Here is a 25,787-nt window from a genome sequence, read left to right as displayed (position 1 = left end):
CAATTCCTCTGCAAGAAACGCAATCTTTTTTTTTTCTTTAATTTTAAAATTAAGACTGAAGTAATACAAGCCAGTAACTTTCAGCTGTCAAGGGTATGCTCATTCTAAAAACAGAGCATTCACAGAATCACAGCATGGTTTGGGTTGGAAGGGACCTTAGAGATCATCTCATTCCAACCCCCTGCCATGGGCAGGGACACCTCCCACCAGCCCAGGCTGCCCAAAGCCCCATCCAGCCTGGCCTTGAGCACCTCCAGGGATGGGGCAGCCACAGCTTCCCTGGGCAACCTGGTTCAGGGCCTCAACATCCTCTGAGTAAAGAATTTCTTCCTAAACTGTTATTCCTCTATTTCAGGGAATAACATGAAGCTTCAGAAATTTGGGAATCTACTAGGCAGAAAACAGATTACACACATGGCCAATTGCCTTCACACTCCAAAAATGCTGACCACTCTAAGAGAACGACAACAACAACAACAAACAGTAAAAGAGCAAGCTCATGTGCTAAATGTGACTTAATATTAGTATTCTTACAACAAATGGGAAGACTTGGGCTTTCTCTACTCCTATGTGAGAAGGGGGAAAACATTCAACAGTGAGCCGAGACTGAGAGAGTGGTAGGTAGCAGCGAACCTCCTCACCCTGTGCTGATTCTAATCAAAAGCCCATTGAACAGAGAAAGAAAGATTTAACAAACTGAAGAGGCTGAGAGGGCTTACTGCATCAGTAAGCTGAAGACACCCTGTATGTCTTTCATTCAAACGCAGGCACCGTGAAATACTTCACTAATCTCTGAGATGGGCATCCATCTTAAACTTACGCAAAAACTAAGATTCAATTTAGGAATAACTCTGATCACAACTTTGGAAAGCATAAACTTTTTCATAAGTAATAATAATAATAAATTGGATTTCCTTAAAATCTTATTGGTCATATGAGGTAGGAAGACGGTGGTTCATCTTTCACCATTTGAGCTAACATTAGCTTGTAATACTTCACTACAAGAAAAAATTTGAAAAAGTCAAGAGCATTTTTCAGCATTTTACTGAAATAGACAATTGTGCACACATTCATTTTGCTCACGAGGTCAATGAGACTGCTCACTAGCATTTACTCATATTAAAGAATCGTTATTTTAAAGATTATATAAATCAGAAAAAAGGACAGTCACTACCCGGAAGATTTCATTACTGAAGAATGGATCAAGAGACAGAAAATTCATAGAAAAGAAGCAACGAAAAACTAGCGAATGTGACTGTAAGTGCTATTAACAGCCTTATAGCCTACCTGGCAAATCTGTTCTGGGCATCACAGAAAAACAGAACTTACATAAGGATTTCGAGAAAAGTAACAAGATCTGCATTAAGTGCTCCATTTAGCTAACGTGGTTAACATGGGAGACAGCACAAATACCTTCCTGAGAACTCAGAAGCACGTGATGAGGCAGCTGTCATCACTGGCTGATAAAGTGGCAGTCGGCATCTCAGTACAGACCATGAGATGACATGAAAGGTGTTAGTATTAGTCCATTAACGGCCTTGAAATAGAAAGCCCCTAGTTTTCCTTGGTGCCATAAAGGAAAGGAAGTTAAAGAAGGTGAACAGCAAGGAAAAATGATGGACTGAAAAATGATCTTTACAGCTTCTTTGCAGTCCGCATGAATATAAATGAAGCAAAAATGCATTTGTCAAAGCCAAAGAAAAGGACATAGTAGTAATAAAGATGTGGGTTAATGACAGCATAGGTGAAAATGTCTGCTAGATAGAAAAGCCCGTATCTTAGCATCATGAAGAAAAAAAAAATCTGCAAGACAGATTGCTTACAACAACATGCTGAACACATTTTTATAGATCAGCAATGTCAACAAAACGACAGCTTACTTAAACTGAAAATTTTAACTAAATCTCTAATATCCAACAGTTAGATCGGTATCAGTCCAACCTTACAATTAGCTTATATTTAGTTTCATAACTGAACCTGGTCCCTAGTGTCTTGTTTTCTTACAAGTCCTTCAAATATCCTGTATGCAACATTAACAGAAAATATGGCTGTTGAATCTAATAATGTTTAAATTCTATATATGCTCAAAACATGCTTGAATAATTTATAACCTAACAACATTAACCATTCAGATTTCTCCCATGAATTCGGGAGAATTTTGGAATTACAGCTGTAGTTAGGAAAATGAATAACAGCAAGTCAAAGTCTAAGACATGCTGAGCAATAGAAAGGTTTTCATTATGTATTTTTAATTGCTTAAGCTTAGATAGTAGAAATTATATTAATTTCACATTTTGCATTCATGTTGCAAGCCATACTTTACCAAATTTAAAAACACTGCAATTTTATTTATATTAAACTTACTAGATTTTTTTTTTAAATCTGATACTGGTTTTAGACCAATGACTTAATATAGAACATTTATACCTCCAGCATACCATAAACCAAGAATGACCTTCATATCTTGCTGTTTGATCCTACTGAATATTGCATCTGTATAAAAATGCAAACCTAGGCCAGCATTAAAAGGTTTTCCATTTACTGTCTACCTACTGTATTCTCTGTTGTGTGAACAGAGAATATGTGAAGCAAAACCTGCTAATCTAAAGTACAATTAGAGCTACACAGCTACTCAAACTACCTAGCTGCAAGTGGATTTGTGTAGCATCCTATGTAGGTGAAGCAGACGCTGCTAGTCTTCTAGCAGACACTTCTAGTCTAGAAGTGAGAACCATGAGAGAATAAAAAGTTCTAACTAAACCACCATCAGTCTTGTCAACACTACTAACCTTTGTATTAAAGACCAGCAGAAAATATTTAATATATCTATCAGAAAACATATTGGTATAGTTTCACTGCTATTAAAAATTGACATTGGGAAATTTCACAATTGTGTGTAATAATTTTTGCTCTTATTCCATAGCACTGAATTGCATAACTCATTGCTTTACGTAGTAAAATTTAAACTTTGAATCAAAGGTTTATAGAACGGTTGTGTATACCTTTACTGGACAGGACAGAATCTAAGCAACCATAAACTCCTAGCAAAATGAAAAGTTTCAACACTTCCCCCATCAACACCAGATTCCTAAAATCAAACACCTTCACTTGGGATACTGAATTTGAAATAGTTGTCCTTCATTCCCTATTGCACTACATTTTACAGCAGTCAGACAAGAACAATTTATAAAGACATGGACAAGTAGCATGGAATAATCCATGGAAAGTCAAGAGGTTCCATTTTTCCCAAGGCAGAGATGTAGGACAACTTCTACAAATGTAGGCTCTGTTGCAAATTGTTCTACATTTACGCAAAAAAGTATCACATTTTCCTCACCTGTCTGTTGCTAAAAAATATGTTAACCTGCAAATCTCATGTTTCAAATTAGTTCTACTTTGATATCTTATACTTAACCAGCCAGACAGAAGTGAGAAAGTAACTTGCTCTCATAACAGCTTTAGTAGATTAAAATGAACACAACTTCTATCATGACTTACTTGATTATCATCTTGCACTATTCTGTTCTTTCAAATACTAAAAATATGAGACTAACATCTACACAAATTTATATGCTTCTGTTACAAGTTTATATATTCATTATTTATATATACTTATATACAAACCCTATATACATATACATAATATATGCATAATCATTTGAATATTTGGAGGCCTGAACTGCAACATTTATTTCTTCCTCTATCTACTTCCTTCAAAAAAACTTATTTCCTTTGTTATAATAATGATTTGTTGTACAGATGTAAACCAAGTACCAAGTAGAAGTTTTCAGGTTGTATCACTTCATGTTATTAGTCCAGCGAGCCTAACTCCTTTCACTGCAAAATTTCATTCTCTACTACATAACAATAACAAACAAACAAACAAAACAACAACAAAAAAAAGAAAACCACACACATACAATTGCTGTCTGTAATAAGGAACTATTATTATGCACAGCTGAACATTTACTATATAAGCATTAATTAATTGGTTCCTATGAGGAAGAATCAACATCGCATACTTTTACTGATTGCTTAGGTTGCAGCAAGACAGATTTAAAAGAATGGAAATGAGTATCTTAAGAGCAACGATTATTTTCTGTCCTCATTCTGCCTGTAACATTACTGATAATATATTTCATCAAATAATAAGAAAAAGTATTGCATAATCAAATCATTTAAAATGGGTCTTTGATCTAAGACCTGCTCATTGTCTCATCTGGCATATCAACATATCCGGTGTTCTGGGGAAATTATTCTGACCTAAAATTCCTGTGCTTTTTCCTTCTAGGTCGAACATATATGTACAAGTAAAGTGTGAGTTTTCACAGCTAGCACTAAAGAGCCAGGCCCTCTGACTGACAATTAGTAGCCTTGCCTCAGTTACATCATATGCAGGAAAACACATAAAACACACAGTATGTGCAAGAGAAATGACTGGATGCTTGTACTGATGATTCACAATATAATTTACAGACCACAAAATTTCAGTGCAAAACGTGCTATAACTAGGACTTCTCAGTGATGTGAATTCAATGCAATCACAGTAGTCCAACAGCATATACCAAACTTTCCAATTTGCTAGTGTGGTTTAAACCCCCTACTATTACTTGAACTAGGTATTTGTAGAATAGGCAGTCGTTTACAATACAGCTGTTGCTAACGAAGCGTAAGAGCAGTGGATTTATTCTTGCCTGAGGGAAGAGAAGTATCATTTGGAGAACTGATAGCAATTTAATTTAAACATTTTAAAAGTTGATGTCACACAATAAAGAAGATGAAGCTTTTTAGTGATAATATAGGATAGTGATAAAACTACCACAGGCCTACAGAACCTCAAAATTACTAATTGCTTTTCTATGTGGTAAGCAACCTAAGGCAGTCTGATAAATGTGTTCCACTGTCTTCCTGATTTATGTACTTCATAATCAAGTTTACATAGCCTATAAAGAAATTAAACCATGAGGACATACCTGTAATTATTACATAAATGAACAAATCTGAACATACATAGGAGAACAAAGCAAATCTTCACAGTACTTCACCTTGGGATCATTATGCACTTTAAACATAGTTGTAACTTATTTGGTAGGGAGGAGAAAAATGTTAGGAACTTTGATGCAGAAAATCAATGGAAAACAAATTAATAAAGTATTATCAGGGAACAATTATAGTTGAGCAGTATGGCTATCAACACTGAAATTATTTTTGACAAAATACTATAAATTGAGAAAATCTGACAGCACTAGCAGGTAGTATAAATTAAAGTAGTTATGTTGTGCCCTTAAGGGTTTATTTATTGCAAAGATAGGCAACGACAGTTAAAATGCTCTGAATAAATCATTTTACGAAGAAAGATAAAATAGATTGAAATGATACACAGATTCACACAATGGTTCATTTGTACAGGGCAAGAGAGTTCAGTCAGCTGTAGAGAAAATAAGCTGGTAACAGACCATTTCCCTGGGGCAGGAAATGGTGTAGGCTTTGCAGCATGGCTTGTTTACAGCCAGCCTGTAAACAGGCCTTTAATGCCTTTTAGGCACTGCATGTGCATCAGAGAGTAAAACTTAATATAAAAAAATTCTATGAAAGGGAACTGTCACCAGTTCACAAAACTAACTGAACTTCTACATGGGTACGCAAATTATTTGCCTATTCACACTATTCAAATCTGATCCCAAACAACTACCAGACATGCTCTCTGCTGGACAAAAGTAAGGCTTTGAAATGTAAGACCTGAAATAAATATAACTATAGCCCTTTTATTTACCCCTGAAAAATGGGCTCCTTATCTTAGAAGGCTGTTTGCCTAGCTTTTTTTGAAAAAAGGAACATAAACTTCTTAGAGTATTCTGCAATGTTATAGAGATGAAACTCTTAAATACTTAACTCCAGTGATGCATTTAAGGTTTTAAAAAAACCTAGTTAGCTTTTCAGAAATTTTCTTTTTGAAATACCCATGCTTTACTTATCACAGCATCTCCAGAAATCATTTCCTCTAGGTCCGTGTCTCAGTTTGAACAGCATTTTTTTCTCCCAGAATGAACAAGGAATAAACATCTACTGTTTCTAACCCACCACTTCAGGTTTAAGTTTTGGAAGAACTCTAACAGTCAGACACTATCAGTCCTGTTGCAACTGCTACTGTTTTGTTGTAAATTCATCTCCATGTAATGTTAGGAACCTGAATTTGATAAATTCTGACCTGTGCTTAAAAAATATCCTCAGATTTTTGTATTACAGAACTCTTTACTTACCTGAAAGTCTTTCTCTTCCAGGATCTCCTTCCTCCACCTGACAAGGAAGGCAGCACAGACATACAAGTGGAAGTGAGAAAAACCCTCTGGTTCAGACTGAAAAAAAAAAAAAAAACAATTAAAAAAAAAACATTAATTCAATACACAAATTATGCTTTTGATTAAGATAACATACAACCTTATTCCAACCTTAGTGTATTTTTATGACGTTCACTACTATCACAACTAGTGTTACACAATTGTCAGCTACATCTCTTTCTTTTCCTATCACAAGCACGTTTGTATTTCATCTGTGACAAACCTAGGTATATCTGTATATAAGTATTATCTGTAATCAGAATTAAGGAGAGGTATGAATCTACTTCTAAAACTTACATTCATTTTTTACAGATGTGTTTATCCCATTTCTGATGTTATCCAGTAGCTTGGATCTGTCCTGAAATACCATACTACCTATATCGTGGCATGAATGTATGCTTCATCTCCATTATCAGTAGTATGGGACCTCCATTTGAAATTAAGTTTTCCCATTATGAATTCTACTGTAGCAAACTACTAGAGTATTTTAAAACTATGGTCTATAGTTTTTAAAACTAAAACTTGGTCTGTATTTGACTGAAATAAATGTTTTTACTAAAGGAAAAAAAATTAGTCCTTGTAACACAAAACATTAACAAGTCATATATCTATTCTGATCTGCAGCTTTCTGTTCTAGTCCAAGTCAGCAGATGCAGTTACTTTATAAGCAGCCCTCTCTTCTCCCCCAAATTAAGATCTCTTAATTATACCTAAGAGTTCAGGTAAATTTATGGCGTTACTTTAAAAAATTTCACTGAGCAAGTTTTCTTGTATTACCACATTTATCTTACATTTTATATTCATTTCCACTAAGAACTGAAAAAAAAACCTAAATTATTTATGTTTAATTATCAATGTGATGATTGGGAACTAATGCTATGTAAAGTCTCATTAAAATAGCATTTAAAAATAGTAATTATGAAATTAAGCTCAGATTCTGACAAATATAGGGATATGTAAACATTTTAAAGATTTATTCTTATATCTTATAAAACTATAGCATTTTTTATATATTCTCTACTGGTCATTTCAGAATTGCAATTTACTTTTTAGAAAAATACAGTGTTCTGCTCAAGTAAAGTAAGTGAACTGAAGCACTTATGCAAAACATAACACGGTAATATAAAATTTATTTCCATTTAACCTAGAAGCACACAATACTTAAAATATTCCACATAATATCTGTAACAGTACAATGAAGTAATCTTAATGCAGTCAAAAATGGAGAAAGAAAAATATTCTTCTCCTCCTTCCTTTCCTTTTTCTCCACCCCTGATTAACAGAAGTGCAGTTATTTTAGTGTCCTACAGAGGGTAGTACACTAAACATCATGGTAGCAGCTACAGAAACTATAGATCATCCTGTCCAAATCGGTAAGAATTAAGAAAAGGGATAATGCCAATTATTTTCAGGGCAGTTTTAAGTTTAAAAGTGCAGTTTGAACTGAAAATACTTAATTTTGGAACCAGAAATGGAAGAACATTCCTGTGATATTTTTCCTATTCTAGGAAAAAGATATACTTGAATAACACAATAAATTAACACAATGTAAAATCCCAGGACACACAAAGCATATGGTAATTTTGACTAGAACTCTCTAGGGTTTATCTTAATCAGAAAATTCAAAGTAAAGTCCAATTTACCATATTAAAACTAGAGTTTTAGCGAATCATGTACTCACTACCATCCTTCTGAAAAATCTACATCTTTTACTTTAGATTTGGCATTTCCCTTGGGATGGAAAGTTAACATCTGTAAAAGCATAAATTGTATCTCAAAAAGACATACTTGAAAGAAAAGTGGTGCTACTACTTATAGTATCAGATATTATTATGGCAATATTTAAATATTTAAACACAACTCTAAAAATGCAGAAAACCAATTCAAATAAAACAACCCTCTTCCTACTTTATTCTGCAAATAAATTTGAAGAACATGCTGTATCTTTTTTAAAAATCAGTCTTTGACAATAATCTTTTATAACCTAAATAACGATCCATTATAAAAATTTCTCCTTTAAAGAATGGCTACCTGAAGAGCATGGCACCAGCCTAATCATTTGTCATCAAACGCAAAAGGAGGGAAGAAGGAAAAAGATGGTTATGGGATGGAGGCAAATAAAGGTAGATTGAGACTGCTGGACAGATACAGAAAAAATACAGAATACTGCTGAGGATAGATAAAGAAAGAGGAAAACCATTTTTGCAAATGCAGTAGGAGACTGAATAGACTGTAGGCAGGAAAAATCATTTGAAGTATTAATTATTAATTGGGATATTTTATGTATTGGATTATTTGTTATCCTAGCAGAAGGAAATAAAGGTTTGTATTTCCTCAATCACATCACATGAGCAAAAAATGAGGGAACTGGAAGGAAGTTGCTTTGGTGTTAATATATACACTTAGCCTGCTTTCTTCTCCCCACTCTTCCAACAACATACGGGTTCTTGAAACATGCAGGGAAGGAGGGAGGATTAAAGAAATCTACCCGGAGATTAAAATGATACCTTTGAAGTAAGTTTACAGTAGCTGTTGATAAAATTGTTAGTCTTGCTTTCTGTTATACAGACTCACAAAAAAGAAATTACATAGGTAGCCAAATTAGATCATCATAGTATACTTTTTCTGACAACCTAGGAGTCTGATTCTGAGCCCAAAAATTCAGTCTACTGTAACATAACAAAGAGAATTCTTCCAGAGAAAGTCAAGATAAGTGGCTTTAAAAAATTAACAGCAAACAACTCAAAAACTGCAGTAATGAAAATTGAAAGTGTTTCAGAGGCACTGCAGAAAAATATCTGGAATTACATAAAAACCTGTACTTTTTCTTTAAATTTTTCTTTTCAACCTTTTTTTCCCCCAATACAATTTTCTTCAGCGCTTTTAAATGAAACCAAATAGGTTCAAATATGCAATTCATTAGAGAAAAAATGCATATCCCCCTATAGATTTAAAAACTCATCATGTTTCAGAGATAAGTCTCGGCAACGAAGTATCCAATGGATAGTTTTAGACAGTTTTGGAAATTGAGTAAAACAGCTAATGCATAATTGCCTTTTCTAACACCTGCTACCTATTATACTTTTCCATTCGTAGCTTTTGAAGTTGCAAACAGTTTGATCTCTAAATGTACATAAATGCAGACTACATGCTAGAAGCTATTTAAAATCAAATGTAAACAATGACCTTGATTTAAATATTTTAGCAAAAGATCTCAAGACAGATGTACAACTCTCCAGAAGACTTATTTTGAACGTATCACAGACAACTCAGGGCACATTATCTAAGCACCATCTGTCATTATCAATAAAAATCAGTTAGATTGTTAACATCACGAATATCTCATTGCCCTGCAAATGCTGGATCTCCTCTACAGCTGAAATGAGAGGCTTTCTTCATACTGCACTCCCCATATTTCCTTATTTAGGCAATCAGTGAAAGAACGCAAATTTTTTTGGATTACTAGATTGATTACTGTCTGGTCAATGAATAGTCTACCTTGCCTCCCATACCCTTGATATTTCAGTGTTTAGGAAGGGCGTGTACGTTTGTTGAGTGTAAATATAACACATGATCATTTTTTTAACTACCAGGAATGATTAAATCTAGGAAACTGTGCCTGGGCTAAGTATTAAAATACCACATTTAACACTCAAACAATGGTTCAGAGTTAAGGACTTCCAAGCATTTTATGATTACAGTTGAATATAGCAACTTTATGCAACTCACAGTATTTACTGTGCTACAAAGAGCAAACAGGTTAGATGTAAACAGGCTGAAGTCATTTTTCCCAAAATACCCAATATTTTCTTTAGATTTAAGGCAGAAAAAGAGAAAAGCCAGTGCAGGATCATCATTGAAAGTGGAATGTGTTGGCTGATCCTCCAAGATTCACCTCTTCCATCTCTGGCTGAGAGCTCCAGCTTCCAAGGCACAGACTCAATATACTGTCAAAACTGAGACTCCAGTCTGAGAAGCAACACAGCACCAGCACACCACACAAAGGTCCACCCGGGTAGCTATCCTGCCACCAGGAATGACCAACAGCAGACGACTACGAAACGGTGTAAGAGTACAAGCACAAAGCAGAACATTCCCAGAATACTCTTCCACCTTCTAACGATTTCATGCTCAGAGATGTCCCCTTATACAAGTGGTAGAATATTTGCATTTAATAGCTGTTAATGGATGTCATCACTTATCTGTCCAACACTTTTTGTAACTGAACGTAATCATACAACTGCATAATGATACCTTGTTCTTCCTTCCTTTTCCAATAATTTAGAGCTTTTTTTTTTTCTTTCTTTCTTTCTTCACTGTTGTTGAGCTGGTATTTTCCTCTTGCATTGAGTGTTGAACGCTATCTTGAAGTGCATAGCTGTACAGGTAAAGTTAGGATTCACATGCACGATATCAGTTTATATTTGTTCACATGGAATTTCACATGCTATGTACTGCCTGGCTGTTTTTAAAAACATGAAGTCCTACAACTCCTTGCTGCCAAACTTTATTACTCTGAATAGCTCAGTGTTGTCATTAAACTTTGTTGTCTCACTCCTGTATCCCTTTTCCAACCACTTTAATCGAAAAAGCTAAAGCCTCATCAAAAACTGTAAAATATTATATGTTATTTTCCTTAATTTTGAGACCTGCCTACTTACTCGTACCATGTTTTCTAGCTTTCAGTTATTACCCAGACAAGGAAATTCCCTTTAATTCCACAGCAGTGTTGTAAATATACCTATTAAAAAGATTTATTTTTATTGAGTTAGCACATTTTCGATTGTCTTCTAATATTGCTTTTATCCCACCCTATTCCCAAAGGGATGAATCTAAAAGAAACAAGTGGCCAACAGCCCTTGTCTAAAATTAATCTAATCTAACAATAAACACAGCAACAAACTTGGAGATATATCTTTTAAAAACACTACTTTACTTATAGTTAGGACCTAAAAGCAACTGTTCCTAATTCAAGCACTCATCAATTAATATGAAAATTTATTAGCCTGTTTTATGTTTCCATTAAAAACAAATCTGATCTAAACGGAATTCACAGCCCTTTAAAATCTGTAATGGAAACTAACATTTTCAGGTAAAAACAGCAAGCCAGCAAAAAAACAATGCAAAAGTTATTGCCTCAACCCTTACTCCTCCCAGTAAGACCCTTACAGAACAACTGGTTTTGTTTGTTTGTTTTTTCAAATCCTTGCAAGAACTGTGTTCACATTTCCTATTTCTGCTAGGAATGTTCAAAAAATTATCTTACCATGTTATATTAGATTTGGCAGATGTATGCTGAATGCTAGACCAGTTTTCATAAAAATTTAGTAGCTGGCCTCTCTGATGTAGTTAACAGCTTGGCAACAGGCCCACAAAGAAAACTTGTGCTGTTAAATCCCAGTTACAAGGAACACATACCACTGCTGGACTTTTTCTGGATCGATATTTTGCCTTGTAAGAATGTTCTATATAGCATGCAAAATTTATGGTAAGACTAGTAATCCATATCAAACACAAATGAGTGCTATTGATAACTATTTACTTGATTTATTCAGTCTCTCATTAACCATTATTTTAACAAGCATCTAATATAACTTTCCACAGTAGCTTGTACTTTGAGAACAGAGGTTAAATCCTCTTCACTTGCTAATACGTTCAGTTCAAATAGAATAAAAAATAAGTAACCTCAAGTGCGTATTTGACTTTTTGTCCTAGCTTTTCCAGAATTAAACTGCGGGAGGAAAAAAAAAATAAAAATCAGTGTTCCACATTTGGTTCATTTAAAGAATTCATCATGAATGGCCAGGATGTCAAGTGGATTCTCACTCGCGGAGGTACCTTCACATCCAATACTGAAACGTGTCTTTCTTTTACAGTTATTTTTCTTCTTGTGGGTGGCAGTTTATTAGCTCCACATACAGGAAAAGTGCTAGATCTTAGCAAAGGAACGGAGCTTTTTGTACAGCCCTCTTCTTTCTTGCTAAATTTACAAAAGAAGAGGGAACAAAGTAGTTTTCTCGGAAAATGCCTTTGATATAAAGGTAACGCTGAACTCTATGCAAGGAGAACAATTACATTTTGGAGCACTTATTTCCCATGCTTCTTTGAAAAGAACCTACATATGCACAGAAGGAAGAATTATACACAGTTACCTGCAAGAAAGCATGTTGATTTCTTTTCTGTAATTTGCCATGTTATTAAGCCCTTTCTCAGCTGCTGCGAAGAATGACCATTAGTTGTTCTTTGTACTTACTGAAAAAAATATTACATATACCTGGCTGGTTTGAATTCTAACAAACATAAGGCAAGAAGCTTCCATTTTAACTACTAGCTAGGGGTAGGCAGAACATAGCAAGAACAGAGACGTGGCAATGTGAGCATAAATTCTGCCACGATAGTCAATCATTGCAATCTTAACTAACAACTTGCAATATAAGGGTGATATATGAAACCCCAAGCTACTATTCTTAATTTGGGGTCCTATAGTAGGAAAAAACAAAATAATAATAATTTTTTTGAAAGTTTTTTTTTTCTTCCATGCAAATATTTAAGATCAAAACCTCCTAATTTGTTTGGAGATGAGAAGAGCATAACCTGCAGCAAGAACTAATGAATCTACTCTACGATGGTGTCAGTGCATTACCATATAACAACCACATACCATTACAAGCCCTCATCAACAACAGTGGATAATTTATACTGTTTAGGTTTTAGAAAGTGGTTGATTACTTACAGCTATATGTTATTTTGTTCACTCGAGTTAACGTATTAAATAACAGTATTAAAGTATTTCAGTTAGAGCCATTAATATGGTACCTAACTGCTTTGCCAAGTCATGCCATCATGTAATCTCTAAAGCAGAGAATCCCTACGTAATTAACACTGAGCATCACTATGCCCTTTATTCCAGAAAAATCTAACCCTGTAGCTATTTCCCAGGAAATTCATTTTGCATCCTTAATTTACTCAGATGCCCACCACCATAACTTAAAATCAAAGAGCTTCTCTCAAAGTGTGAGAGAAGTCATGGAAGTAGGGACTGAGGATAAAAGCAAAAGTAAAGTAGTAGCCCCCCAGCACAGATGAACTTAAAGAAAAGCTTTTTTTTTTTTAAATGATTTTTAAGACAGATTTGAGTGAAAATTTACAGACAAAATATTTTCAATGGCATGCACATTTGTGATACTAAAACCTTAAGTCTTCTTATATTTTAAGCTAGGCTTAAAGCTGGCCTTCAAGTATTCAGACATAATTGTCCAGCTGGAAAGAAATTTGTTTTGAAGTTTCCTGCTAATTAAAACCACATTCATTATATCTGAAATCATTAACTTAATTTGAAATGAAATATTCAAATTCTCTCTCAAGTTGTGACTTGACACCAATTAGCTGGCCAAAAATGGGATGGAAAAAAAAAAACACAAAAGCTGTGTCACACTGGAACCAATGTTGCTTTTATTCACAGAATTCTCCTTAAAGATATGCTTCACCTTAACAAAGCACATGGTAAATCCAGATCATTAGTAAAACCATGCTGCAACTGAGTTAGTTCTGAAGAACTTTGCTTTAACGCAAACCATTTTTACATAAATGTTAACCTGCTTTAAGCAGACTACTAATTTGAAGGCACCGTTTACAGCAACTTGCCCATCTGCGAGGAGAACATCAGAAGATGATGTGAATCACCACCAGACCACACCAATTCCGTAACTTGCTTTTACAAGGCAAACGAGCACAAATAAGCGGTGTGACTAATATTTACTAAATTAATTCCCTATTTCACCTTTTCAATTTCTAAACTATTTACCTCATGCATCATTTTAATTATTTTTGCAGTTCATTCCCAGAGAACCTCGATGCTGGGAAATTAATTAATGGATACAATAGAGAAACTGTCAGCATTGCTTAAAAACAGTTTCAGCATTGGCCTCATTTACATGTATCCTTTTATTCTAAACAAAAGGGCTGCTGATTTTTTTGTATTAAATTGTTAGTTCATTAAGAAGAGAACAATGATATCCTTTCTTCATATATTCACTGGTTATCACATTTTGCTGAAATACGTAATCCATGATCAAGACAACCACAAGAGCTTTTAGCCCCAGGATTTCAAATATATTGAAAGTTGTATAATAGTTGTATAATAGTTTGATTAACTGGCTTTAACATTATCATATTATTAGCTTTAATAAAAGTTATTATATTAATTATTCAAAACAGACCTATAAAAAGTAAGAAGTGTTAGGTTACTGCTTCACAAATGGAAAAGATCTTTTGAATAACTGTACAAATGCATATCCCATTTACGCCAAAAGACTAAAATGAAATGAACAACATCTAAATAACAGTATTAAAAGCCAATAGCTGCTCATTCCAAATTCTCAGAAAACAAAATATGTTTACTGGCACACTGCCAAAATGCAATCCAAAAACATCCTCTCGTCGGTTTTAGGCTACACGTCAGTTCCAGATAAGGAGGCTTACACGTTCACCTCTGCACAAACGTTGGTATTTTGATTGCAATCAACACCGACATGAACGATTCAAGTCATTTGAGAAGGATGCCCGCAAAGGCTGTGGGGTCTCCTCCTTGGAGACCTTCAGAAGCCGCCTGGACGTGGTCCTGGGCAGCCTGCTCTGGGTGTCCCTGCTTGGGCAGGGGTTGGAGCAGCCGGCCTCCAGAGGGCCCTGCCAGCCTCAGCCATGATGCTGAGAAAAGTGTATTCAGTAACCCAATAAACATATTACTGAATTTTTGTCCAGTGAACAGAAACTCTACAATCCTCAAATTCCGACATCTATAAAATCAAGGTATGATCACATCAAAGCACTACACAAATGTTTTGTGAAGATTTCTTATTCGATTCTGAACATGAAATATAATTTTTATCAATACCTCTTGTGTCTAAGAAGAAATAGTAGAACTCTAATTTCTTCTTCATAACAACAACTAAATTATCTACAGTGGTATTCCAATGACTTTGTCTTTCTTTCAAGGAACACACCAGAAGAACTGAGGACTAGCAAATACATGTAACGCATTCAGACACGTCTTCTGATAGGCGGTCTTGTTGACTAAGATGATACATGGACAAGATGTACCAAAGTACCGAAAAGGTATCCAGGAGCTATTACCTTCCTTTCCTGTTTTCTAAGCTAACAGAGCTTTCTAAGCTTAGTCAGAAAGTCTTGACAGAGCCAAGAATACCACCCAGGTTTCCAGCACAACCATTATGAAGATACTCAAGATACCACACTAGCTTTTTTTTATAACCTTCTCTCACCATTAGACCACATTACATTCTATAAACTAGCAACAAAATCCTGAATTTCTGATCACCAATATTTCTCTAGAGACCAGGAAATTGTTGGAGCCAGTATTTTCCTCTATTTGCTGGCCTGCAAAAATCTGAACACTTATTCATGAAAATGCTGCTTCCTTGCAGAGCACCACTACTTGAATCAGTCTCTGCCTGGGGACGGCAATTTGCCTGAACGTTCAATCTCATCTCATGACGATGATCTAATTGCACCAAGCTTTTCAGGACCACATGACTGCTTAACAACATTCCTTGGCCTGTGAGCTTTACGCGTCTTTCAGCTGCTATTAAAACTAACATACTAATAATGCCACAAAAACTGAAGTGGGCAGCTGCTGCATGCAGCAGCATCTTCCCTGTCACTGATTAAACAGAAGTACAACATCTGAAAACATTAGTCAGCTGCTCGTCAGCTCTGTCCAGACACCAGCTCTACAGCTGTGAATGTGCAAAGTTATATAAAAGGGATGATGTCAAAAGCAACTGAAAAGCCAGCGCCATTACTCATTCCAAGTACCTGAAAATTGTCGCTTGCACAATATCACAGGTGGAAATGTTAATAATGCATGTATTTTAATTAAATTCATTAGATACTTAATAGCTATTGCCAGGAGCTTGATCTTGTCTGGATGAATAAGCTGCTTCTTACCTACACAGTTAATACAAAAGACTCACCAAGACGATACAATAAAAAAAAAGCTCTTCAGACCATTCCTACTCCCATCCATCAACTGGTTTGCACAGAGGTGGAGTAACAGTGATGACAGGATGCAGCTTTGCTGAATTCTGATCAGAGTGAGAAATCCACTGTACGTAATTGACTCGAGCACAATTTTATTAGCTCCAACACAAATATTTCTTCTCAATAACATTATTGTCCTGAAAATGCTGTGATGTCTCAATGGAAGCAATAACTTCCTTAATACGCACATTTCTCTCAAGATATTGAACCAAGGGAAGCTCTTATCTTCTCAAAATGCTGAAAATCAAACCATGCTGGACAGCAGAATAATTAAGTCAAAGTCTGCACTAATGATCAGTCTTCACATTGTACGACTGATTAAAGACAGCAGCATGAAACAAAAGACTCGTGTGAGAATGGCAGCACGCTTGCAGAGCTCTTGCAGTTTGTTTTATCAAGGTTGTCTAGAGGATAACACTGATGCTACAACTCCCATCTCTGAGAACCAAAAGTTCTGACTTAACCCAGAAGAGTCCTGTGAAGTTACGGTACAGCAACACTTAGACTTTTCTCCAGCTCAGACGTACCATACCCGAATCATTAACACTTTTGTAAGTATATAGACTGCAACTGCATTGTTTTAGGAATAGTTTTTACAAGAACATCCTATAGTAGCACAAATGAAGAAAAAGTGATGGAAAAGTAAAGCAAATTTTAAGATACTGCATATATAAAATGTTGCACATAACTTTTTTTTTTTTCCTGGACAACCCTACTCCACTGCAGATACAGCAGAGCCGTGTAGCTTGGAAAGCCCTCGCTCTACAACAGCTTCTTCCAGACTGACAGCCTGAAGTGACCAGCACAGCTTCATCTGTTTTTCACATGCGACACAACATCACGGGAGCTTGAAGTTTAAGCTATTCAAACCACTTACTGCTGTCAAACACATGCCTTGCCTTTTCTTTCCACCAGCTTTTGTCAGCATCTCTCCTCTAACCCATGCTGGCATTAAAAGGGCCTGGTGTGAAACACCAGCATCCTGAGACACTTCCGACAGGTGACAAAACAAACAGTGCCCTACTTATTACCTCCACGGCTTTAAGCAGCTCAAAACAGGAATCACAGGATCACCGAATCATTTAGCTTGGAGAAGACCTCTAAGATCATCAAGTCCAACCACTAAGATAGCTTTGATCCAAAGAAAAGCTTTTCTTTTAGGACAGGACACAGAATTTTCAGCAGAAAATTAACCTGAAAGCATAATACCAGTCCTACTCAAACCTGAGCACTGTATCCTGCATTAGATTCCTAAACACTGCTCGAAATTTTCAGAAACGTCTTACAATTGATTTCATTTAAGCCTTCAAGAAGTTATAAACAATACCTGCAATGGTTTAAAAAAAAAAAACAGTAAAAGAAAAAAATTCATTTCCATTTAATTTTCCAACCAAACCAAATATTGTCTACCCAAGATGTGAACTAAAATAATAGATATTAATAGATGTATATCAACATATGATTTGACTTCATCTGTCCTATATAATAGTATTCAGCTTCCTAATATTTTTCAAATTAAACTGATTTTCCCTACATGATTTTGCTTATACCAGTGAAGATTGGTCTGAGCAGTATTATATTTTGTTTGCAAAAACCAAACTACTCTGAACTTTTAGGCTGTAAAACTTGACAAGAATTTAATGCTCAAATGCTGGAAAGCAGGATGTTATGCTATATGTTCAAACATCGACTGAAGTCAAAGCTAATATTTTATTAGCTCAGACATCATTTAAACTCCAAACACAGCTTCCTTTGGTACTTAGCTACAACATTTTAAACACAGTTTACTCACAGAACCATGGAGTTGGTTGGGTTGGAAGGGACCTTAAAGACCACCCAGTTCCAACCCCCTGCCATGGGCAGGGACACCTCCCACCAGACCAGGTTGCCCAAAGCCCTGTCATCCCCAGTTACTTGGTGTATGTTGCTATTCCTTGACTTCCAACCCCCCCAGGCTGTTATCCAAAAGGTAAAGGATGTAGAAAAATGGAATAAAACATAAAATACAGTTACTGTAGGTACTCTGTGCCTTCAAAAAAATTGCAAGCAGAGATTTTATGATGGCCTGTATTGATCACCTAATATCATTTTGGGAAACAGGTTTTCCGTACAAGTCATTATTCAGGCTAGTGTTGAAAACTTACCACTACAAAATCTCCGCTAGCATGGAATGGCTCCATGGAAAGATGAAGCTATACTGACATAGTTTGTAGCTCATTCCAGTCGAAGTGGAGACAGTGCAGTGCTGTTAATTGGAAGCAATGTGCTCCAGCCAAGCTGTGTGCATTCCAAAAGGAGCTGTGAACAAAGACATCAGCTCACCCGACATCCTGCTTCAGACTTACACTCTCAAGAGACTCCCAGAGCCACGTACAGATTGCGTGTCCAGATGCAGGGATAAGGTTCAGGGATAGAAAAGAGTGGTGTTAAATAATTAACTGATTCTAGGAGTTTTACAATTCTCAAAACAAGCTATGTGCTACTGAAGATAAATCCTGGACACTTTTCAAGAATCCGTATTTGCCCACACAACTTTCAGACAGCAGGGACTCTATCAAGAACATTTCTACAGCTGCTGATTTTTCATGTTATCTCAATAGTAGTAGACAAATTAGAATAAAAGAAATGAAAAATTAAACATCAAAAATCAAAAATATACTGCAATCATACATTTAGTCTACGCTTAAATATTTAACAAAAGTGATATGACAACATGCAACAAAAATGTATTTCAATTTGTATTTTCATAGGAATCCCCCAAAAAATTATGAAATTAAAAAAACAAAACAAAAAACAAAACAAAAAAAAAAAAACAACAAAAAAAACAGATGTTGGCTTATTTAAAAATAAAGCAACAGCTGTAATCAACTACATAAAAGTGAAATATTTTCAGGAAATATTTTTCCTGAAGTATTAAACTGAAGCTAAAACGTACCTAAGAAACAACTTTCCTCTATCTGCAATCTAAGCTTTAAAAAAGCATCATTAATGAAAGTTGTTTATAGCTTTCAGAAAGGACAGATTGATTTGTTTTCCCACTACCACACTGCTTTTCTGCAGGTTTGATAAATTACTACAAAGAAAGAAAGAATCTAGTTAGAAAGAAGAAAAAACTGTTTATTAGCAAAGAGGAAGACTATTAGAATTTAAAGCCTCAACTATGAAAATGCTACTGTGAAAAGATATTTGGTAACAATGTATAAAATTTTTTAACCTACATAAGAATTTATTAAAGGATGCATTTTCTATTGGCCTGACCTGTATTTTGTATGTTATACACAACTTCTCTCAATTTATAGAAAGAAAAGAAAATAGTAGACTGCTGAGGTTATCTGACCATTTTTATCCATAACTTTTTGCAAAAGAGAAAAAATAATTGAATTGACAGTACTTAAACAAAGAAGCAAAAAAAGCACAAGCATTTCAGCTGTTATCTCTATTGCCCTATCTACTAGATCATGTTTACAATCTGAAATAAACTTATGTATTTCTGCCCAGAATGCAAGAAACCTGCTGTACAGCTTTTTATATCTATTTAACTTATTCAAGGTATTGCAGTTTCCTAAGTCACTGCATAAAACTTGCATTTTCAATACTATTTATTGTGTTTCATAAAAGTTCCATTAGAAACAAATTCAGAGCAGATGTAAATTGGAGGTATCATTTTCATTTATTACTTTTCCTAATACCTTTTTCATTCAGAGGTATCAACACAAACTCCAGAATTAGTCATTGTTCTCAAAGACAGATAAAGGACAAAAAAAATCACAGCATACAGACTCTAATTATTGTCATCTATCAACAACAATAGAAGATATACTGCAGCCATACAACACAGTGTACGGTAACCATATGGATATTTATGATGATCTAATTTAACAGTATTGTGAAAGATTGGAGGTTTCATATGCTTTCAGGTTGTGTGGGTTATATTTCTTTTCAAAAACAGACACCAGGAGGTCACCAGGATGCCTAAAGAGGGAAAGGGAGATCCTGTTAGAGCTTCCCTTCAGAGCAGCTGGTGACACCTAGGAAGGAAAGGGTCCGGTCACAACAGCGAAGGGCAAAAGAAAAATTGTCGGGGAGAACTCTGGGGCTCCAGCAATCAGAGCCAGAAAGCCTGATGAGAGGATCAGGAAGCAAACAGAGCTTGATGAAATAGGTTTTCTAGAGGTGAGAGAGGACTCCGAGGAGCTTGCTAGTATTCAGAAAAACTTCGAGGTCACAGCTACTGCAGGATTTTGGTTTGGATCACAAGCATTTTTTGAAATGCATCTCTCAGTAATTCTCATGTACGTTCACATTTTCATTATGGTGCAAACTATGTGAAAAACAATCATGGCTTGCACTGTAGAGTTTTGTTTTACACATCCACTCCTATTGCACTGTACCACTTGCCAACACAGACAAAGTCAAACCTGGAAACAAACCTGCCCTACAAAGATGCACTGAATAGGAGTAAAGTTGCCTACAAATTTCTTTTACTTCCCTTTTAACTAGTCATAAAATTCTATTTAATAAACTACTTATTCTAAATTATATTTAATAAAACCTAGCCTTCAGGCAATTTTAAAAGCCTTTTTCAAATGTTTTCAGGTGAAAGAGGAGGAGATGTGTTAATCCACCTCATCCTACTGAGTATTCAAGGACCTGTCACAGGTAGTACAGGCAGTTAAGATCTATCCTCCTGCATGGTAGAATTTCTACAAAGTTCTTGCATCTTCTATTTCTTATATCTTCTATCATCACTTGCAAACACAGTAGAAAAAAATGGCAGTCAGACTGGGAATTTGACATGTTTCACCATATTCCCTCTGCAAGAAAAGACAATCAGACAACCAAAGTATTTTAGTTTCAAAAAGATTCAGCCAAACTAAACCATGATGGAAGAGTTTGTGATTTTATCTCAGCCATCTGCTCAGTTTATAAGCAAGGAACATTTGATACACTGGAACAAATTCAAAGTCTTCAATCTGCCTCCTGTGGCAAGAAAAAAGAGGATACTGCAGCGCAAAAGACAGTAAAAACTGGATTTCCATCATTTCCTGGAGTAGTCAAACACCTTTTCACTCCAGACTAAAACAGAATATCATGCCCAAATTTTCTTTATTCTGGTATAGAGAACTAGAGAAATACTACGATCGCTGCTCCTACTATCACTTATAAATAAACTGAAGATTTCTCAGCACTCCAAAGTCAAATGGATACCACTATCTTCCCTCTAGGATAAGCGAGCATAGCTAATTCATAATTATCATCACATACTTTTGTTGTTCACTCTCTGTAAGACAGCATGGACATACACAATTGCTAGTCCAACCCCCAGCAGTAACGGTATTCATCTGTAATCTTGTGAGCCTTTCCAATGGCCCTACTACTTGACTTCAATCAGCTGTAAAGCTCCTTTATTCTGTTATCACATCAGTGTGAGGGAATGAATGCCAAGGATTGAATGCCCTCCTAAAGGAGCGCAGTCATGCTGTTAGAATAGCAATGAGCTTCATCTGACACTGCTCAACACGTTCCTTCGCACACCCTCGCTCTTGCAGAGGAAGGCATGCATGACAAAAATAAATATCTGTTTGGTGCAAACGCTAAAAAACTTATCTACAGAATAATATACTAAATAGAGCATATAACAGTTTAATAGAAAGTGTTTAAAGTTAATATAAACAATGCAATTAATAACAGAGTTACCGACAGCAGTTGTGTTCCATTTGTCAGAAGAAAGGGATGGGCGGAATAATTATTCTACAAGTGAGAAAGATTCGGAATTTCGATAGAGAATGCCTCGTCTATTAATAGACAATTCTCCTCAAGCTTTTTTAATTCTGCTGATGCAAGAACCTAAGCGTAGAATTGTTCTCGCTCATTACAATAAGGAGAAGAAAACAAGAAATACAATCCAAACCCGGATGGTTGTCGATACTCTACGCAGAATCTTCTGGTAGCTCAGTCTGTCTCCTCCCCGTTGCGTTTACTGTTGTGAACATTGCTTTAACCAAAACACGGGGTTCAGCCTGGCATGATATCTCTGCTGGTGTGCCCCGAGACTCTAGACTACCATATCTACAAAGCTATCAGACAACCCAGGCAGGAAGCTGAACTGTCATTCATAATTTAACATTGCTTTTTAGGACTGACTGGGACAAAGATTTTGCTGCTTTTAATTTCAAAAACATCAGCAGCACTCAACCATGACAGTAAGCTGTGCTTTAACAGGAAGAACAAAAGCGCATCTTTCTAGCTCAAGAATATTGGTGGTTTTTCAGTAGCAAATGCATTGTAAAAAGCTTTAGGAAAATTTACATTTTCATGGTCAGTTAGGATAAAAACATTTTCCAAACAGCTATAAAACAGTATTTTTCCTCTGTAAGTGTTGTTTCTACTAAATATTTCTTTTAAATTTCAATCAAATTTATTATTAATGATACTGAAAAACCAACACAATCTTAAATTCTGTTTATACTGCCGTTTCCTTATATACTAGGGTATTTTCATTGTAATTCCTCAATTAATATATTTTTTTTAAAGTCTTCCTTGCATGTGAGCATATTTAAATTCCTACACTTTTCCATTAAAGACCAAGAGAAAGGGTGGTATATTATTTAACCAGAAGCAGATTATTTGAATAGGGTAATACACTCATCAGTCCATTTTGGAGCAAAGAAGAATACAATGAAATCTCTTTGCTGTAAAGTATCTGTCAGCATCAACTCCTGCTTGAAGAAGCAATCTTTATGTCCCTTCTTAGGGATAAGGCATTGATGTGGCAAGTGAATTGGGCTTCTGAACGCTGTCTCTAGAACATGAACTGACATCTCAGCTTAGTGGAGTCGAGCCACTCAATGAGCGACTCAACTGATATTTTCACAAAGAGTTGCCATGATCCAGTGACACAAACAGCAACTTTTCCAGTAGGAATGTTTTAAATATTGTCTCCCGTACTTCCCAATCATTGAGAAAAGATCAAAACTGAGCAGAAGCATCTACTGAAGGCTTTCCCCAGTGTAAGTACATAGCTGAACTTATTGCTTCTTCTGCGGTGCTAGACTGTGGAACATAGCATGCTGGTGACAGCCTAAGTAATGTGTGCAGAGAGCTCTCAGCCAAGGAAGAGACGGCATCAAGACAAATTATTAAAGGTGCCTTTTTTTTTTTTTTAATGTAGGTGAGCAACAAAAACATTATAACTATTATACTAGCTATATCCTAACAAAAAGTTATTAGAACGTGCAGGCAGTAAAACCAAACCGCATCACACGTGGAGATGGGCATGAGAGAAATGAGTGCCTCCAACGCGGCCGCTCAGACACCTCTCCCAACACCTGCCTCCTCTCGCAGCACGCAAGCTGCTCCTCCATTGTGCACACACCCCCAGTGACAGGAGGAGAAGCAAGCACTCACAGCTCACACACGGTTTCAGGACATACCACTATCCAAAAGGACTAGGCTGTGCCAAATGCAGATTCCAAGAAGACACACACGCTTGAGGAGTTGAAGTCGTTTCAGGGTTACAACATGCTGGTTTTACACGACATTAATGAACGCCTGGACATCAGTTCCAGGACTTAGCATGAGACTGAGGATGTAGTTAGCTATGTGCTTTCATAAAGAATTCTTCAGGAAGCTTACTTCTACATATGTTCAACTTCATACCTCCAAGAGCTTTTTCTAAATATGGAGAGTTTTCTGAATCACAAATTACTTTTGTTCCTGAAAGCAGTGAAGCAGAACAAGGACAAAGTGGGTAAAAAAGTACATTGGTGAGTAAACTCTATAATGAAGATTTAACTCCAAAAGATCTTCTTTTTTTTTGTTGTTTTTTTGTGTTTTTTACTGATACTGGCAAAATTTTTGCAAATAACACCAGGAAAAAAACTATTATAGCAACCATTTTGCTAATCTGGAAAAGCTAGATAGAATACAGGGAACAGCTTAAATCATATAAATATGAATTCAACTCTAAAAGAAAACCGATACTTGTGACATTTTAACACCCAAATAAGTAATTGCTAAATTCCTCATACACAAGTCCTTCACGGAGACTAAAATTTTCTACTATAAAAGCACCTGTAATATAACTCTACTTTTGTATAATTTTCTTTTAATGACCTAGACTACGCAATGTGATGGAAAACTTAACAATGCAGTATTTAATTCTAACAAAAAGGAACATACTGGAAAAAAAAATCAATATGGCTTTAAAGAAGAAATTCTTCACTCAGAGGGTGGTGAGGCCCTGGCACAGGCTGCCCAGAGAAGCTGTGGCTGCCCCATCCCTGGAGGTGCTCAAGGCCAGGCTGGATGGGGCTTTGGGCAACCTGGTCTGGTGGGAGGTGTCCCTGCCCATGGCAGGGGGCTGGAACTGGGTGGTCTTTAATTTCCCTTCCAACCCAAACCATTCTGTGAGTCTATAATTCTATGACTAAAAACGATGAAATAACTTCCTTAGTTTCCCTTGATTTTACACTAAGTTCTACAGGATAGCAAAGCATGTCAACACAACTGTTTTATTTAGAAAGTTTAAATACAAGACAGCTGATTTCTCCTACCCTCTGCTTTTTCTTCTCCCACCCCCTCACCAAAGGAGTAACATCAAGTTCTCTACTAACCCTGTAAAACAATATGGATGTCCTTTCTGTAGTATTTTGAGGATGTTGTTAAGTTTAAAATTAAAGGAATACTTCCAAATATATGTGCTATCTAAATCTATATAAGACTGACATTAATATTTTGTGAAGAATAAATTGCTTTCAAGATCTGTTTTACAAAAATGTGGAACTATGTAAGATATAAATAATGAAAAACTGGATTACTGGAAACACTGATGCCCAAATCTGATACTTGAGACCAGAAAAACAGAGCAGTGAAGACAGACATACAGGAACAAAAGGCAGCCCTTGTCACTGTGAACAGCCCTAGCACCTTAAAGAAACCATCTTGTGCTTTGAATAAGGGTTTTTTCACATGAAAAGGCCAACCCATCACAATCCATCCCCTCCTCAAATACAGTTTTGATGAATAATTGTTTGTCTAATTACAGGCTTTCTTGACTTAACTGGAAAACAAAATACATTTTTTGCCTATAGTACAAATGAGATTTTATATTAAATATTTGTATTATTTTTTTATCCTTACAGTTGTGACCAAATGAGGAAGTTTAATTTCCCTACTGGGTTACACTATCAAGTGGTGGAATAAAATGTACAAGAAAGGAAGTACAGACAAAAAAAAATAGGAAATTCTAAGGATGGTACATTTCAGTGTGTTGTTTTTAATTGCAAAACAAGATTGACATGGAAAATATGGGTACGGGTATCTAGCAAATCAACATTTTACTTTTGTCTAAATATACAAGTTAACAGAAGGCTTTCATTATCAATACCA

At 35.8% G+C, this 25,787-nt stretch overlaps 1 protein-coding gene across 1 annotated transcript in view; it reads right to left on the bottom strand.

Annotated features, from left to right (window-relative positions):
* The window catches only part of TBC1D22A (TBC1 domain family member 22A), a 174,595-nt gene that overhangs the window by 36,379 nt on the left and 112,429 nt on the right, over positions 1-25,787 (bottom strand). Inside the window, exon 12 of the mRNA XM_083794758.1 lies at positions 6,261-6,356. Within this exon, the coding sequence (XP_083650884.1) occupies positions 6,261-6,356 (96 nt within the window). The remainder of the gene's footprint in view (positions 1-6,260; positions 6,357-25,787) is intronic.

This window comes from Anser anser, assembly GCF_964211835.1.
Source record: "Anser anser genome assembly, chromosome: 1".
NCBI lineage: Eukaryota > Metazoa > Chordata > Aves > Anseriformes > Anatidae > Anser > Anser anser.
The sequence above is the reverse complement of the archived record's forward strand: the minus strand, read 5'-3'. Positions and strand labels throughout refer to the sequence as shown.